Source organism: Aulonocara sp. 'chitande type north' Nkhata Bay, linkage group LG13, assembly GCF_057382095.1.
Source record: "Aulonocara sp. 'chitande type north' Nkhata Bay isolate Kocher_YH1m ecotype deep benthic linkage group LG13, A_spYH_male_GT1.1, whole genome shotgun sequence".
Taxonomy (NCBI): Eukaryota; Metazoa; Chordata; class Actinopteri; order Cichliformes; family Cichlidae; genus Aulonocara; species Aulonocara sp. 'chitande type north' Nkhata Bay.
In genome coordinates, this window is record NC_141356.1 from 29,185,400 (window position 1) to 29,199,899 (window position 14,500).

The window sequence follows — 14,500 nt, forward strand, 5'->3', positions numbered from 1 at the left end:
TACTTTTGGACCCTAAAAAGTAGTCTTCCACTGATACTCAGAGAACAAAATGTACTGTCCTGTTTGAGTAAAAATAAAACTTGGTAGTCGAATCTGTACTCTGAATAAATGTATATTTGATGTTTTTATATCATGTTTTCCTTATGTGCTCCACTGTTACACATTATGACTGACTTCCTTGGACTTTTTTGTTGTTTTGTTTGTTTATTAGAACGTTTCTTTCTTTCTTTACTGCAGTATACTCATTGTTAATTAAAGTTATGTTCCTTTTTTGTACAGAACAATCCATAATCCATCAGAAAAGCCTGTGATCATTTTTCTGCATTGATGTTTATGTTTGAATAACAAAGCAGCGAACGGGGCCTTTAGCACAAATAAGACTTTGTTCAGCTATTAATTACAACACAGCTTTTTTTTAGCACATTTTCATTCTTACCCTTTTTAAAGACAAACGTCTAGGTTTTTAGGATCTTTAAATATATTTCCATTGTAATTCATGACTTGAACATAAGTCCTAAATATCTAAAAAGGTACCTACTACCCAGAAATATGACTACATTTGACCAAAATTTGTCAGCCTCAGTAGCATAGCTGTTGAGTAATGGATCAAAGTCAAGCCTGAGCTTGAGGGGTATTTCTCTTCCTAGTCTGTATGGACCGTTGTCTCTATTTTTTGAGAAATTACACTTTTCAAAGTGCAGCTGTAATGAAGTGCTTCTCATTAAAAGCTGCGTTTGTGACAGTCAGTCAGTCAGGCAGGAATGCATGGAGGGCAGTAAGTGAGGTACCCCTGATAGAAGCTACTCATAGCAACTTTGGAGTAAAGGCTCATTTCATGCAAGGTTAGACACATCCGTCATTGGACATGGGTCTGGCTTTTACTACCTTTCAATGAAATTACACATGGAATGTGTCCACATATTGAAGATGGACCTGGAAACGGAATGTCTACCACTGGACTCTGTGGCCGCCGTGATCACTTTCAGTGTTAAAAATCCACCGTAGGCAGCGAATCAAAGTCGAATGTTGACAAAGGTCATGGATCCAGGGAACTTGTGCTCTCTTTGATAGTGTGCAAAGTCTTTGTTTGTAATGTGTTTTTGATGCAGTCAGTAGTCACACATTAATTAAATCAAGCATGAATATCTTTGTAAATATGCCCACTAATTAAGCTTTAAGCCCCAAAAATCAGGCTCACATGAATAGTTTGCTCTGGGTTTAAAATATAAAAACACCAGGCTATTCTTCTGGTGTAAGCATCATATGTAATAATCTGCAGAGGTTACAGTCCTGTGGTGACAAGGTCGGTGCTTCCATGTCCATAATCTGAGCAGACATTTTGTAACATTTTGACCAAATACATATTTCTCATTATTGTTTTGGCTGCTCCACGGTTGTCGTGGCTGGTTCTGCATGCAGCACTGGCTTTTCTAACAGATGTACCTCTGGAAATCTAACTGGAACAAAGGCGCTATTTTTCTTTCCATTCCAGAGTGGCCACACATATCTCGCAGTAAGATCAACTTGAGACTAGCCACTCAATCATTTCAGCTCCTTAAAGTTGAGAGGAAGGTACTTTTGCTCAAAAAAGCCTAATCTGATTCTCAACCTCTTTATTACTCACCTGATTTGTTGATACTCCCAGACGGGCAAGCAAAATGGCTGCCATTACAAAACTGATGGCACAGCATGGTAATAGAATTTGCTTGCACCTTTTTAAAGGATCCATTTTATTTTTATTTTTTTTGCACTTACTGAAAATAATTGCAGTTTTGATGCTGCATTACTGAATGGAATGCTAATTCTGCTTCTTCAGTTAGCAAATTAGGAGCTTTTAAAAATGTAAAACGCAAGAAGAGTGTGTGCATTAATTTGTCTGAGGTTTTGTGTATGGATTTGGTAAGAACTGTTGATAGATAGATAGCATTCCTTCAGTTATCAGTACTTTTATGCATTAACTATAAACCAAACATATTAAAAAAAGTAGTTAAGGTGTACATTTGCCATGGCCCTGGCCCCATGTTAAAATGTTGTAGACAGAAAAAAGCAAAATGTGGTTATCACTGATTTATTCACCAAGGACTTTGAAGCAAATAGACCTCCTTTAAGCCAAAGGAATTCCTCCACAAAAAATGTTGCCTATTTCTGGAAAGAAATCCCAGTATTTCTCATTCTGAAATTAGGCTAATAGGCACCAAAGTAGTTGTATTGCGTTTCTTGTCCAAAAATTGCATGCTTTGCCAGTGAAGCATTACATCGAGGTTATGTGCAAGAAAAACTAAGTGAACGAATCAGTCACTGCAGGGTAGCAAAGAAAGGTAACAGTGATGGATTTCTCTAAATGGCATTGTCTTTCCTTTGTTGCGGAAGCATGATGGATATCAACAATAAGTATGCTCTTTAGTCCTGACTGAGAGAGAGACATCTCATAAATCTTAAACTTAATTTTCTTTCAAGCACACATTTTAAAAGTTCTAAATACTGGACCAAACTTCAAAATAATTCTGTCTGAAATGGAAGAAATGTTTTCAAGTAATGACATGCTAAATACATCAACTGCGCTCTCTGCCTTGTAACACAGTGAAGACACATTGTTTTGGGGTGTCTTTGACAAATGACAACAGCCTATCCCTCCAGTTATTAAAAATCTGGTTTCTCTCTCATATTCATCCTTACATGGCTACAGGCTTGAATACAATCCCAAGTAGTTCAATTATACCTTATTTCCCTGTACTTTTCTGGTGTCGTGTTTTGACATCTTGCTTCTTTTTTTTTTAATATAAATTCGACCTCAGGCTGTCTAAACACAACATTAGGATTAACATCTTGGCTTTGTGGCATCAAAAGAGGCTCCAATCTCACGGACTTAAAACTGAGATGTCTTCTGCGCTAAATCAGCCAGCACTAATTTGTGTACCAACAGGTTGAGCCTTTTTAATAGCTGCCTGTCCAGACTGATTTAGAAATAATCACTCAAATATCAGCCACAAAATGATGAATCTGTGACTTCGAAGAAAGACTTGTATTTAAAAATGTGTTAAAAATGTGTGTGTGTGTGTGTGTACTTGCGCTGTAATAATTGCCATCCAAATATCTTACTGACACCACTCTTAATGACATGCTGCAGTGCCTTTGTTGCACTGTTGATCATCAGCTGCTGATTAGGTGTGACTGGCTGCAAGGCTAATATCACCGCTGAGCTGATCAATGTTTCGCAAAGGCACATAATCAACACCATGAAAAAGTATGATAATCATCGATGATTCATGAAGCCAGCGATGTTGATTGGTATCTAAAAATGACAATACAGATTGTCACAGCCCCTGACACCATATGTCCTTTTTGATACCTGAACTGACACCAAGGTCATTATGCTTTGCACCTTTTTGTTTTTTAATCATTGCTTGCACTGAATGCTACTGTTGGAAATGGATATTCATTCAAAAAGACGCATCACTTTAAGGGCACCCAGCTAGCCCCACTGAGCCAAGCAGCAAGCGAGTTTTACTGTATGCCGTCGTGTAGATTTTAGTGTTTTCTTCCATTTGTATGAAATAATTAAAAAGCAGCGCACGCTGTTATTTTTAAAAAATTTCCCACAAAGAAGCAGGCATTCAGACTGACTAAATCAGACAGGCCTTTTATTCTGCCAAATGAGGAATTAGTTTATGATTCAAGACACCACAGGGTAGAGCATGAAACACTGTAAAGCAATAACATGTCAGAGTATCTGCAGCAGTTAGCCTTACACGGCTGAACGTTAGATGAACTGCCTGCTGTTTGTCCAATCATCAGTGTACCTGCTCATTCTTTGTACGACAAAGAGTTCACACTGTGCTTTCTACCTAATTTCAGCAAAACAGATGTGGACATGATCAAATCAGACTGAAAGACCTTTGAACAAGCTTCTAAAGCGTGTTACTTTGTGCAGTCACGGTCCTGAAGATCCCAATCAGCATCAAACGGCTGCGATGTTTGTTTCTACCTGGCGGCTTTCCCTCCTTTCATTGTACCCTCTTAATATTTGAATTTTTTATGCGGGCACAAACACAGTGTCCTTGATGCTATACTGGGTAGTGATGTTGTTTGAATCTAGCTGCCCTGATTTCTTTATTTATTTTTCTTAATCCAATCACGGAACATGTTTGTTGATGTGATTTGGTTAATGCCAACAGTCTGATGCGCGGATTAGACAACTGTCTTTTCTGTACTCAAGTGATTTACCGTATAATTAGTCATAACATTTCTAACTTTCTGTGTAACGTGATCAGATCAGATGACAGATTTCTCCCTCTGTGGCTCACTTTGAGGGAGGTCAGTCTTTCGAGGCTTTCGGCTTGGTGCTGGGATTTAGCAAAACGAGGCTACAAACTCTATTAGGAGAGATCATTTAAGCACTCCTATCAATGGCTGATGCATTGTATTGTCTAATGTACTAACATAAGTTATGTGTAAATCTGTTGTTAATGCATCACCTGCATTGCCTATTTGCGAATGATAAAATCACCTCATTAGGCTCACACTGCCATAAGTAATGCTAGATTTTAATTAAAAACAAGAGTTCAAAAACAATTTGCATGAGCTATTTACAGTATGATACATCTGCTTAAGAGAGCTGATGCAAATTCCTTTCTAATTGCAATATTTCTAGCATCACTTTTCTCGGTGTCGCTTGAAAACACTGTACTCATTGTCTCTTTGTTCCTTTATGGGAAGCAAAGAGGGCATGCATTGTAATGAATACAGCTCAGAATACATTTGTCTAAGCCTCTCAGTCTCCTGGACTTGCCCATCCAAAAATAAATCACACAAAGATGACAAAGTGTTGAGGAAACCGTGGATCAATAGCATGTTATGTCCATGACCCCCCCTCCTCTGTGGCTTTCTGATGGCTTACACATTTTTACTTTCATTTATTTTTCTTTTCTTTTTTGGGTGTGCAGGCGGGTGGGAGGGCGGGCGGGAGGGAGGGAGCTGGTCTAATGAAGTGTTAGTCTTTAAAAACAAACAAACAAACAACAACAAGAAAAAAAACAATGTGAGTTTATCTGCATGTTTGCTATGTGTCTACGCTGTGCTTTCAAGCTCAATTAATACTTCCAACTCACCCGTATAAATTCGTTGCATTGTTCTATGCCATAGAGAAAAGGACAAATTAAATACAACCTTGTGTGGTCTTTGTTTCTAGCCATGTACTGCAGTTGCTTCAAACATCCTGAAAACAGTATGTAATAAGCTTTTTGTTCTCAGAACATCATGTTTAAGCCTAGCTTTCATATGAACCTCTATTCTGTCCCATAGAATATGGAATGATCGGAGAGCATACAGTAAAAAGTCAGCGGCCAAGATCAGTTCATGACACAAAGGCCCTGCAGGAGCAAGCTGAATCTGCTAAATTTATGGCACAAACTGGTAATACAATAGTTATGTTTCTTGACTTTATTTTGTTAACTAAACTTAATTTCATCATGCATGCTCTCTCTTGTACTGCACCTTTTAAGTGGAAATGTTTTGCATTATTATTTTTCCTACTCATTCTCTATTGCTACATATGGACGAGGAAGAAAATTTCCCATTTCTCTAGGAGTATTTACTTTGAATATAGGACATAATTGGGTTTTGTGGGTCTGTTTGTTTTATTGTCACATAGTGAGTTGGCGAGTGGATTACTCATACAGTATATTCGGGGAACATTAATTAAACAGCAGTTTAAAACTACGGCCCAGATGTAGTTAATTATTTCCTCCAAGGCGTGATAAATTAAATGTCATTCGATGAAAAAACCCACCCTTTCGGCCAAATATGAAACACATACTTGGCAAAAGTTGAACTGATAGATGTTGCCCTTAGAGATAAAATGAACCTGTGTGGTTTCAGCAAGTGTAGCGAATTCAAAACTTAAATGATCTAAATTCATTATGGCTTTTACGATCCACCAGTTTTGGCATTTTTTTTTTAAATAAAATCAGAAAGTAGTAAAACAAGTTAGGTACAAATCCAAGCAAAATCTTTATTTTGCTTTCATTATTTTTTAAGTATCTTTTGCTTTAATATAGCTAGACAACATTTGTTTTTAGTGGGTGGGTTTAGTTGTAGCTATTATTAAGTTTTTGGTTTTTTTATTTTAAGTTTTGGGAAATGTTTTATTTTTTTCATGTGTTGTTTCGTTTAAATTGCTGTCATTGTTTAAAAACTCCTTTCCTTTCATTGTCATTTTAATTTATGACGCACTGTACATGCATTCGCACCACTACTAACATATACTCATTAACATCTCTTCATTTTCCCCACGCTGTAGGTACGTTGTTTCCCTGTCGAGTTGCATCCGCTGTGCTTTTCTGTTTTCTCATTCTCACACAATTTACTCTCCCTGTACTGCCTCATTTAACAAATTGATCCACCTCTCAGTCTATTTTATGATCTACAAAATTAAGGGCAGGGTTAAGACCCCTATTTGGCTGAATCTATGTGTCCTTGTTACAACATGCTGTGAAACTACTTTAAATTCTGATATGATTTGATGACTTTCAATGACATAAATGTATTCAGAGCTGAAATTGAAAATATTTCGCTTTGTATTGAATTATCCCTCCAATGCATAAAGCCTCAAAGAAAATGAATTCTTCACCTGGATTTTAACATAATCGTAGAGCAATTATTCGGTGACTACACTCATGTGGGAATTTTATTGTCCACTCACTTGTCACCAAATTATTTATTCTTTTTCTTTCATTCTGGCTATCGTGGCTTTGGAAATCACCCCACTGCCTCATCATACTATGCAGCTTTATTTAGCATCTCATGGCTTTTTTGGGGTACCTTTTGTACCATTAAAATTGAAAGGCTCAATGCGGTTTCTTCCTTTTTATCCTTTAAGTTAACTCAGACATCTCCAAGTTAATGTAACAGCTATGGTCCTTTACCTCGCTAATCTGCTATACTTTCTGCTACGTATGATGATTTAATGATGATAAGTCTGCACGCGGAGTTAAGCAACTGCAAATTTTCCCTATAGATTTAAAGGCCTAGCCCATAAAGACAGACTCACATTCACATCCTGTGGCTTAAATACCACAGATTACACGTCCTTCTGGGCATCCACAATTTAAATTTAAGTGTACGGAAAACCTTCTGCTTTGAGCCACTCATGAAAATGGCTGTGATCTGCTGAATAAAATCAGCTAACTTTCTCATTTTCCTCCATCCCTGCGAGTTAACAACTTGAGCTAGATTAAAAAAGTTTTTTTTTTGAAGCCATTGTCTAAAACACAGAATTTGCTCCAATGTTGTCAAGGAAACTAGATAGTTTGCTGCAGTGCAAGGAAATCCACATTTAAGACCCCTTTCTGAACTAACACCCATTAAATTCCATTTTTATTTTCTCAGATGTTGTCTTTTCTTGCATGCCACCATGAAATTTTGTTTTTGCTTATAGCGAATTTACTTTTTTAAAACATAATATTGAGTTCCACTGAAATGCATGACCTTTTTTTTTTTTCAATGAATTGAAAGCGATAGATGTAACCCTAGTGTCTACTGTTCATTTTTTCCAACCATAGCTGTACCTTTTCTGTGATCTTTGCATGAATTTGGTGTAAAAAGGCAGATTAATATACAAATTACTCCTACACTGGAGAGCCATTTGTTAATGCTACTACTCCCAGTGATTGCAGCCACAAAAACACTTTTATGCTGCCTGCAAATGGAATCACGAGTCAAAAGAATTAAGCTGCCAATTCAGTATTCATCAAAGATCACATAAAGGTAGAATAGACTGTATGCTAAATTTCTTCTTTAGGACCTGACCTCACCCCACCCCGACGTTACTCATGTTGGCTCCTCCCTCTTTTACTCAAACCTGCCCACATTGCCCCAACCCGCCCAGTATAAGCGGTATAAGCCCCAGGACCATACTACTGCATTTAACTAGTGTCACCCTTCTCCCACACAGGTGAATCAGGTGCAGAGGAGTGGTCCCAGTGGAGCTCATGCTCTGTAACATGCGGTCAAGGGTCGCAGGTGCGAACAAGAACATGTGTCTCACCATACGGAACACACTGCAGCGGCCCTTTAAGAGAATCAAGGGTTTGCAATAACACTGCCCCTTGTCCAGGTAGTGTTAGCCGCAGATTCTTGAATATTAATGTTTTGCACCTTTGTTGTTGATATGGGAGGAAATGTGTTGTTCTGTTTTAACAAATTTCTGAATGTGTCTATATTTCCAAATGTATGCAGTAATAATATAATGAATCTAATGCTTTGTTTCTTTGATGTTATTTTGTGAATGTTGTTTTTCTTTTTTCATTATCATTTTGAGTTTTCCATTTCATATAACTGTGAATCAATTCATCAGCATTGAAATGGTTTAATGACATGTGGATCCACATGGAGCCCGGGGAGCTGTAGATACTGATATATCGTCAGCTTCATTTTCTTGAAGGTCAACTGTGCATTTTAAAATAGCTTTCTTCAAACACCCTTTAAGGCATTTCTTCCTCAATCCATGATGGCATGGCAGATGAGTCACTGGCACTCAGGTATCAGCGTCAGATTCTTTGCTGGCTGGTGATTGCAGCATGAAAATGTTTGTCAGAATGAATCTGGTAGAACAGCGTGTCACAAGTAACCCCTGTCAATTTTTATTTTTTTCTCCCTCTTTTTTTACTCCCACAAATAAGTTGATTTAGCTTTCGGGTTTAGTCAAAGTATCTGATGGCGATCATAAACACAGTGCATCCGAGACCGCAAACTCCTAAGTAATTATGGCCGATCAAAAACACTGCAAGCTGCATCCTCTGACATTCTGATTAGTGATGTATTATATCCTATTTTAGATAGAGTCTGTCTAAGTGGGAAGTTGGTGGTTTTCAAAAGGGTCATTCCTTTAGTACGCGTCAACACTGAGAGACAGAAAGAGAATGAGTCATCATTATAAAAGAGCATCATTTCAGCCCTGATGTGACTCTTCAATGCCCAGTATTATTCAGTTCAGAAAGCATAAACCCTGCTGAATTATCACTGTGATTCCAAAACTTTTTTCAAATAACAATGGAGAAAATCACCATAGAACTGTGCCTTGACACTTAGGGGAAAGTAAAGCAATTAGAAATTTACATTTTTAAAAGAGCAACAAGATAGAGATTCTAATTTGCTTTTCTATTTTTCACTTGTTTAACGAGTTTTTAGTTCAGACCGTATCAATGCACTCCTGCTGTGTTGTTAAATTGCTCTGACTATAATACTTGAAAGATGACGGATTTGCTGTTCTCTTACTTATACTTGAAATCTACCACTAGGATCAAAGAAGTTGTTTTACCAGGTCATCCTTAAAATACTTACATAGCACTAACTATACTTAGTTACCGTAGCAAACTGCTACAAAGAACTCCAGCCTGGCATGGGGCCACATGAAACACAGAGTATACATCTAATATTCTGTAAGGCAGACATATCGATTAGCTTTCTTTGCTCTCTGTGCTATGCCAAGCTTAGAAGAACACCTCCAAAATACATTATGCCTAAAGACACATCACTTCCAGTCAAAAGAAACCTTACCTTATAGTTGCCATGACTGAAAACAGCAACATCGTCTGTGAATGGCGTCCTGAGCTCTGCATCTTGGGATCAAGCATGCTGTTAGAAATCCTGGGCCTACATAAGTTGTGATGCCATACACAACATGATGGAATATGCCAAAATACAGCAACACATCTGCTGTATGAAATATCCCCTGGGTTGTAAAATGCTAGTCCTTTCACAAGCCAAGCAACAAAAACCCATGGCATTTTTCTGTTGAATCTTATTCGCTTTATTCTTAGTAGCACAGTCTACAGGAATTCTGATATCTGACATTTCTTCAGTTCAGGGTTTTCTACAGCACTAACATTCAGTGCATATTTAAGGTTACTGTTAGATTCTTAAACTGTAGCACACAATAAGATATTCATCAGAATAACATTTTTCCTTACATATAAGATAAAACCAGGAGGAAAGTACATATGTCTAAAATCTGATTCCATCCTGAATAAAAGTTGGCATCCTCTGTTTTTTGTAAACACTAATATTATTTCACCATCAGACATTTCACAATGTGAGGTTTGGTAAAATCATAAAGAGCTATACCTTTGACATTAAACCCCTCTGGCTTTCTGTTACTTAAGTTCAGTTAGCCGGCAAGCTTTGCAATGTAAATCCACAGGAAGGCTCTTTGATGCCATCCCTTTGAACACGAGAAGGAAGCATAAACTGTGCTACCTATCTGCATTGCTATGAAGTGTCACCCAAGGTAACAGGTTTATCTTCTTTTTTTTCTTTTTTTGTGTTGTCAATTTTTTTTTAGGAAGGATTATATTCTAAGTAAAGCTAGCTACATCATCAGGTCGGGGTTAATAATTTAAAGTTAGGTTGTTTAATGCCGCTCATACACTCCATAGCTGTCGCTAGCTGCTAGGTTTCCTGGTTTGGTTTGCAGGATATATTCACCTATGTTTAGCATGGGCACTGAGGACAATTACAATGGAATAAAAAATGAAGTGTGTAAAAATAGAAAAATAAGTGGAGAATAAGTAAAACACAGGTCAAAAACCTACACTTTAGAATCAGTACAAATATGTCAAGATTTTACATGCATGATAATGTATAAAATCTTGTTTAGACATTTTGGTTGACAGGTCTTTTTCTATGAAAAAACCCTTTGAATTTAACTGAATTACAGTGTGACAGATGCAAATCTACTCCACTACAGAAGCATTGATTGGGTTATCTGAAGCTACTTCAAACCACTCTGTATCAAAAGAGAAGGCACTCAGAAACAAAATAATAAATACTGTATGGTGACTACAGTTGGGTAAAAGGAGCTAGCTAGCAAGTTAAAAAGGTTAAACTTCACTGGAAAGCAATGAGAAGGCCACCCAAATCCCAGCTTACCTCAAATTAATGAAAACATTCTTGGCAAATGCAGTTGCTTTGTCCATCATCTTGTAGTGGTCCAGGAATTTCACCTCTAGCAGACCAATAGCATTGCTCATGGACATCCCTGTAAATCATGGCTGCAGTTCAGAGAAAAAGTACACAAAGGGACAGAATCCTATTCCATCTTTGCTAGCTGTGGTGACTGCAAGCTTTGAACTCGAATATTTCAAAGTAAAGGCTTCAGTCACCATGGGCCACTTAGCTAAGAGCATCAAAGTAGCGCCTAGAGGCACGGGCCGGGACAGACGGTAGCTTGCCTCATGGCGGACCATAGGCTTGATCCCAAGATCCAACTACTCTACAACTGATCCCGAGATCTAAAAATTTGTACTGCGGGGACTTTAAGCTTCTGCACAAGCTGTGGACAGCGACCCTTCTGAAGAGGATTTATCAAGCCCCAGCGGCCACTGTACAGCAGTCAGACATACATTACTAAGGTCTTAAGTCCTGTTTGTAGTCAAAAGATGATAAGACCACCAGATATGCTGTGTTTACAACAAACCTCTATTAATTGTGCGCATGCTAATTTGCAAGTGCAAGACATGAGAAATTCCTCCCACACTTCTGAAAATGTAGAGCCTAATCACGGCCACAGCACCGTCCATCTACTGCAGGTTTCTGTTTAACATTTGCTTATTTAAAACATCAGAGCTCACCAGAGCCTATACTGCAATGTCATATAGTATTATTTTTTAATATTATGATTTACTTTTGAAAGTGGCCACCTTTCCATTTCTCTCATGCAGAAAATAATCAAGTTAGGTAAGGGTGATATATTAGAGCATAAATATAAGTTTGAAGATTTATAGATAAAAACAGACATTGACTTTTTGGTAACAAACACAGTTTCAGTATTTTCTGGGTTTTATGCAATGCACTTAAAGTTAATGCTGGGCCTTAACTCTGTCAGTAAATGTACTTCAGTGCTGGCATCAAGCTGCCAACAGTTGCATCAGAAACTAATATCAGGGGTTAAACTTTTACATTTTGAAAGCAGTGTGTTCATCACTCCATATCTCTGTGTACATTTAGGAGCACTGCCAAGACAAGACAGGAGGTGTCTTACTTCTGTCTGCCTCTCAGATTTCCACATTTCCCTCTCCAAAGTAAAACTATGAGCCAATAGCAAATATGAAGACTCACCATCTGTCAACTAGAACCCAGTTAAGCTTACACACAAACCAAGATGCCAGAGGAATGCTGCCTTTTGCCAGCTATTGTTTTAAATTAATTGAAAAAAAAAAAGCAATTATAGTTTAAAAGTTGCACTTTTGTCAAGAAACATTGTGTTACATTAGAAATATCTATATTTAGAAGCATGTTTCAGTGGAATAAATGATCTGAATAGATAGATCGGAGGGTATTAGAGCATTCGTTTATGTCAAACTCACGGTTGACGTTGAATGCTAGATAGATAATCTCACTGATGTTGGCTTTAATGAGCAGCGGTGACAAAATGTTGTTCAAAAACAACATGCCACAGATTTATAATTCAAAAGGAAACAACATAACCTCCGCAACATCATAATGTTCAATACATTTTCCTTTTTTTAATTTATCCGTCTTTCCTGATATGTAGTCTAAATATTGCACACTTACTCTGAGGACTGGAAGCAGGCTATAGATTGTCTGTTTTGTGCATTACCATGATCAGTATGTTAGTGCAATGACAGCTGTCCAGAACCATTGTCAGCCCACATTATCTTGAAGGTCCCCTGCTATTAGATTCTCAGTCAACCAAGAAGATTCAACAGACTGTGACATTGTTAGACCTGCTGTTCCTGATGGTTACCTTGGTTTAGATAGTCTGGACTCTTATTGTTGGTGTTCTGCACGTCGAAACTCCCTTGTCAGAGATTGACATTTTTATTGTGTTCTACCTGTGCTACTGTATGGCGCGTTGTTAGAGGAGCAGCATTTGCTGTTATTGTGATAAATGTTTGGAGGAGACTGCAGCTTATGGCTGAGCTAGAGAATAGCCCCCACAATGTCTGTGTGCTCTGTGTTTTACTTACATTACTCTGTTGCTAATTCTTTTGATTGATTTTGTTTCATTTATGGCTCAGCGCAGTTCGGTGAGGCCTTTGTTTATGCTGTATCAGAGACAGAGACATTGATTAGGCCTGACGCCTTTTCTGTGCCCGCAGTACACGGTGTGTGGGAGGAGTGGTCACCGTGGAGCCTGTGCTCATTCACATGTGGCAGAGGTCACCGCACTAGGACTAGGATGTGCTCTCCTCCCCAGCATGGAGGCAGGGCTTGTGATGGACCTGAGACCCAGACTAAACTTTGCAACATAGCCCTTTGCCCAGGTATCATCTGTCTGCTCGCTTAATCTGTTAGAAATCATTTTATTAACAGTTATGAGTAAAGCATGGACTCGTTTAAAAGATCAGTTCTGTAAAATGCAATACACCTCACATATATTAGTCAGTGCAATATTTTAAAGGTAAGTAAAAAAAGAAAAGGGAATGGATGCAGACTCTGAGCTTACACAATAAAGCGGTTTAGGTAACCCTGTTGAGAAGGAATACTGTAATACTGACGTCAAAATCACTTACTCGCAGTTGCCTGTGAATGGTAAGCAGATTAGTGATGATGAGTTTCTCCACACAGTAAATGTTAGCTTTGCTGTCCTAGCAGACTCAGTGAAAACAACTAAATTTCAGATGCTTTCCCTCTTCCCTGACAAGAAGGTAGCGGCACTGTGTGCTTTGAACCTCTTAATAATATGAATCTTAATATGAAGCTACTCTTCCAATATCTGTTTTTTTTATGTCTTATTCTCTTTTGTCTCTGACTTTATTGGGAAATTCTAGTTGAAAAAACAAACAAAAAACAAAGCAGACACCCGACTGAAAGTCTGAGTCTTCAAATTTGACAAGTTGCCCTGTAAATTTTTGCATTTCACATAACATCTGTTTTATTGGCTTTCAGTATGAGAGAGAATAGTGATCTGAATATTTCCTCCCATTTCTGTCTGCCCTCCTTTTCCCTTCACTTGGGACATGCTTGTTGGGTTGTGGTTGGTGCCTCAGTGGACGGACAGTGGCAGGAGTGGAGCTCTTGGAGCGATTGCTCGGTGACCTGTGCCAATGGCACACAGCAGAGGACCAGGCAGTGCTCAGCAGCCGCCCATGGGGGATCTGAGTGTCGCGGTCACTGGGCAGAAAGCAGAGAGTGCCATAATCCTGACTGCACAGGTAAAAAATCCTGAGCCTCTTAATTCCATATCCGCTTTGATGTCTAAATTTGAAAACAACGATTCTAAACAGGGAAGAGAGAGAGAGACAAAAAAAAAGCCAGCCCGTCCCATATTGTCATCATCATTATTACAGTCATTACCATGTAGCACAATCTATCGCCTTTAACTGAGCTATCTTACTCTCCCTGATGCGTACAGAGAAGCCCTGTAGCAAGAATCAAATCGGCATTGTAAGAATCAAGAGTAATGTTCAAGACCGTGCTCTATCAATTGGATTTGAAAAATCCAGTTAGATATACTGTATGCCTTTCACATAATTCTGGG

General features: G+C 38.3%; 1 protein-coding gene across 7 annotated transcripts in view; it reads left to right on the plus strand.

The window, feature by feature from the left end:
- adgrb3 (adhesion G protein-coupled receptor B3) overlaps window positions 1–14,500 on the plus strand; it is a 122,071-nt gene that overhangs the window by 46,856 nt on the left and 60,715 nt on the right. For 5 of the 7 annotated variants that reach the window (XM_086259762.1, XM_086259765.1, XM_086259759.1 and 2 more), the window contains exons 3-6: window positions 5,302–5,412; window positions 7,952–8,113; window positions 13,119–13,283; window positions 14,010–14,174. The exons of 1 other annotated variant lie outside the window; for it this stretch is intronic. In XM_086259762.1, the coding sequence (XP_086115888.1) occupies window positions 5,302–5,412; window positions 7,952–8,113; window positions 13,119–13,283; window positions 14,010–14,174 (603 nt within the window). The remainder of the gene's footprint in view (window positions 1–5,301; window positions 5,413–7,951; window positions 8,114–13,118; window positions 13,284–14,009; window positions 14,175–14,500) is intronic. One more of the 7 variants, XM_086259764.1, reaches the window with a different exon arrangement.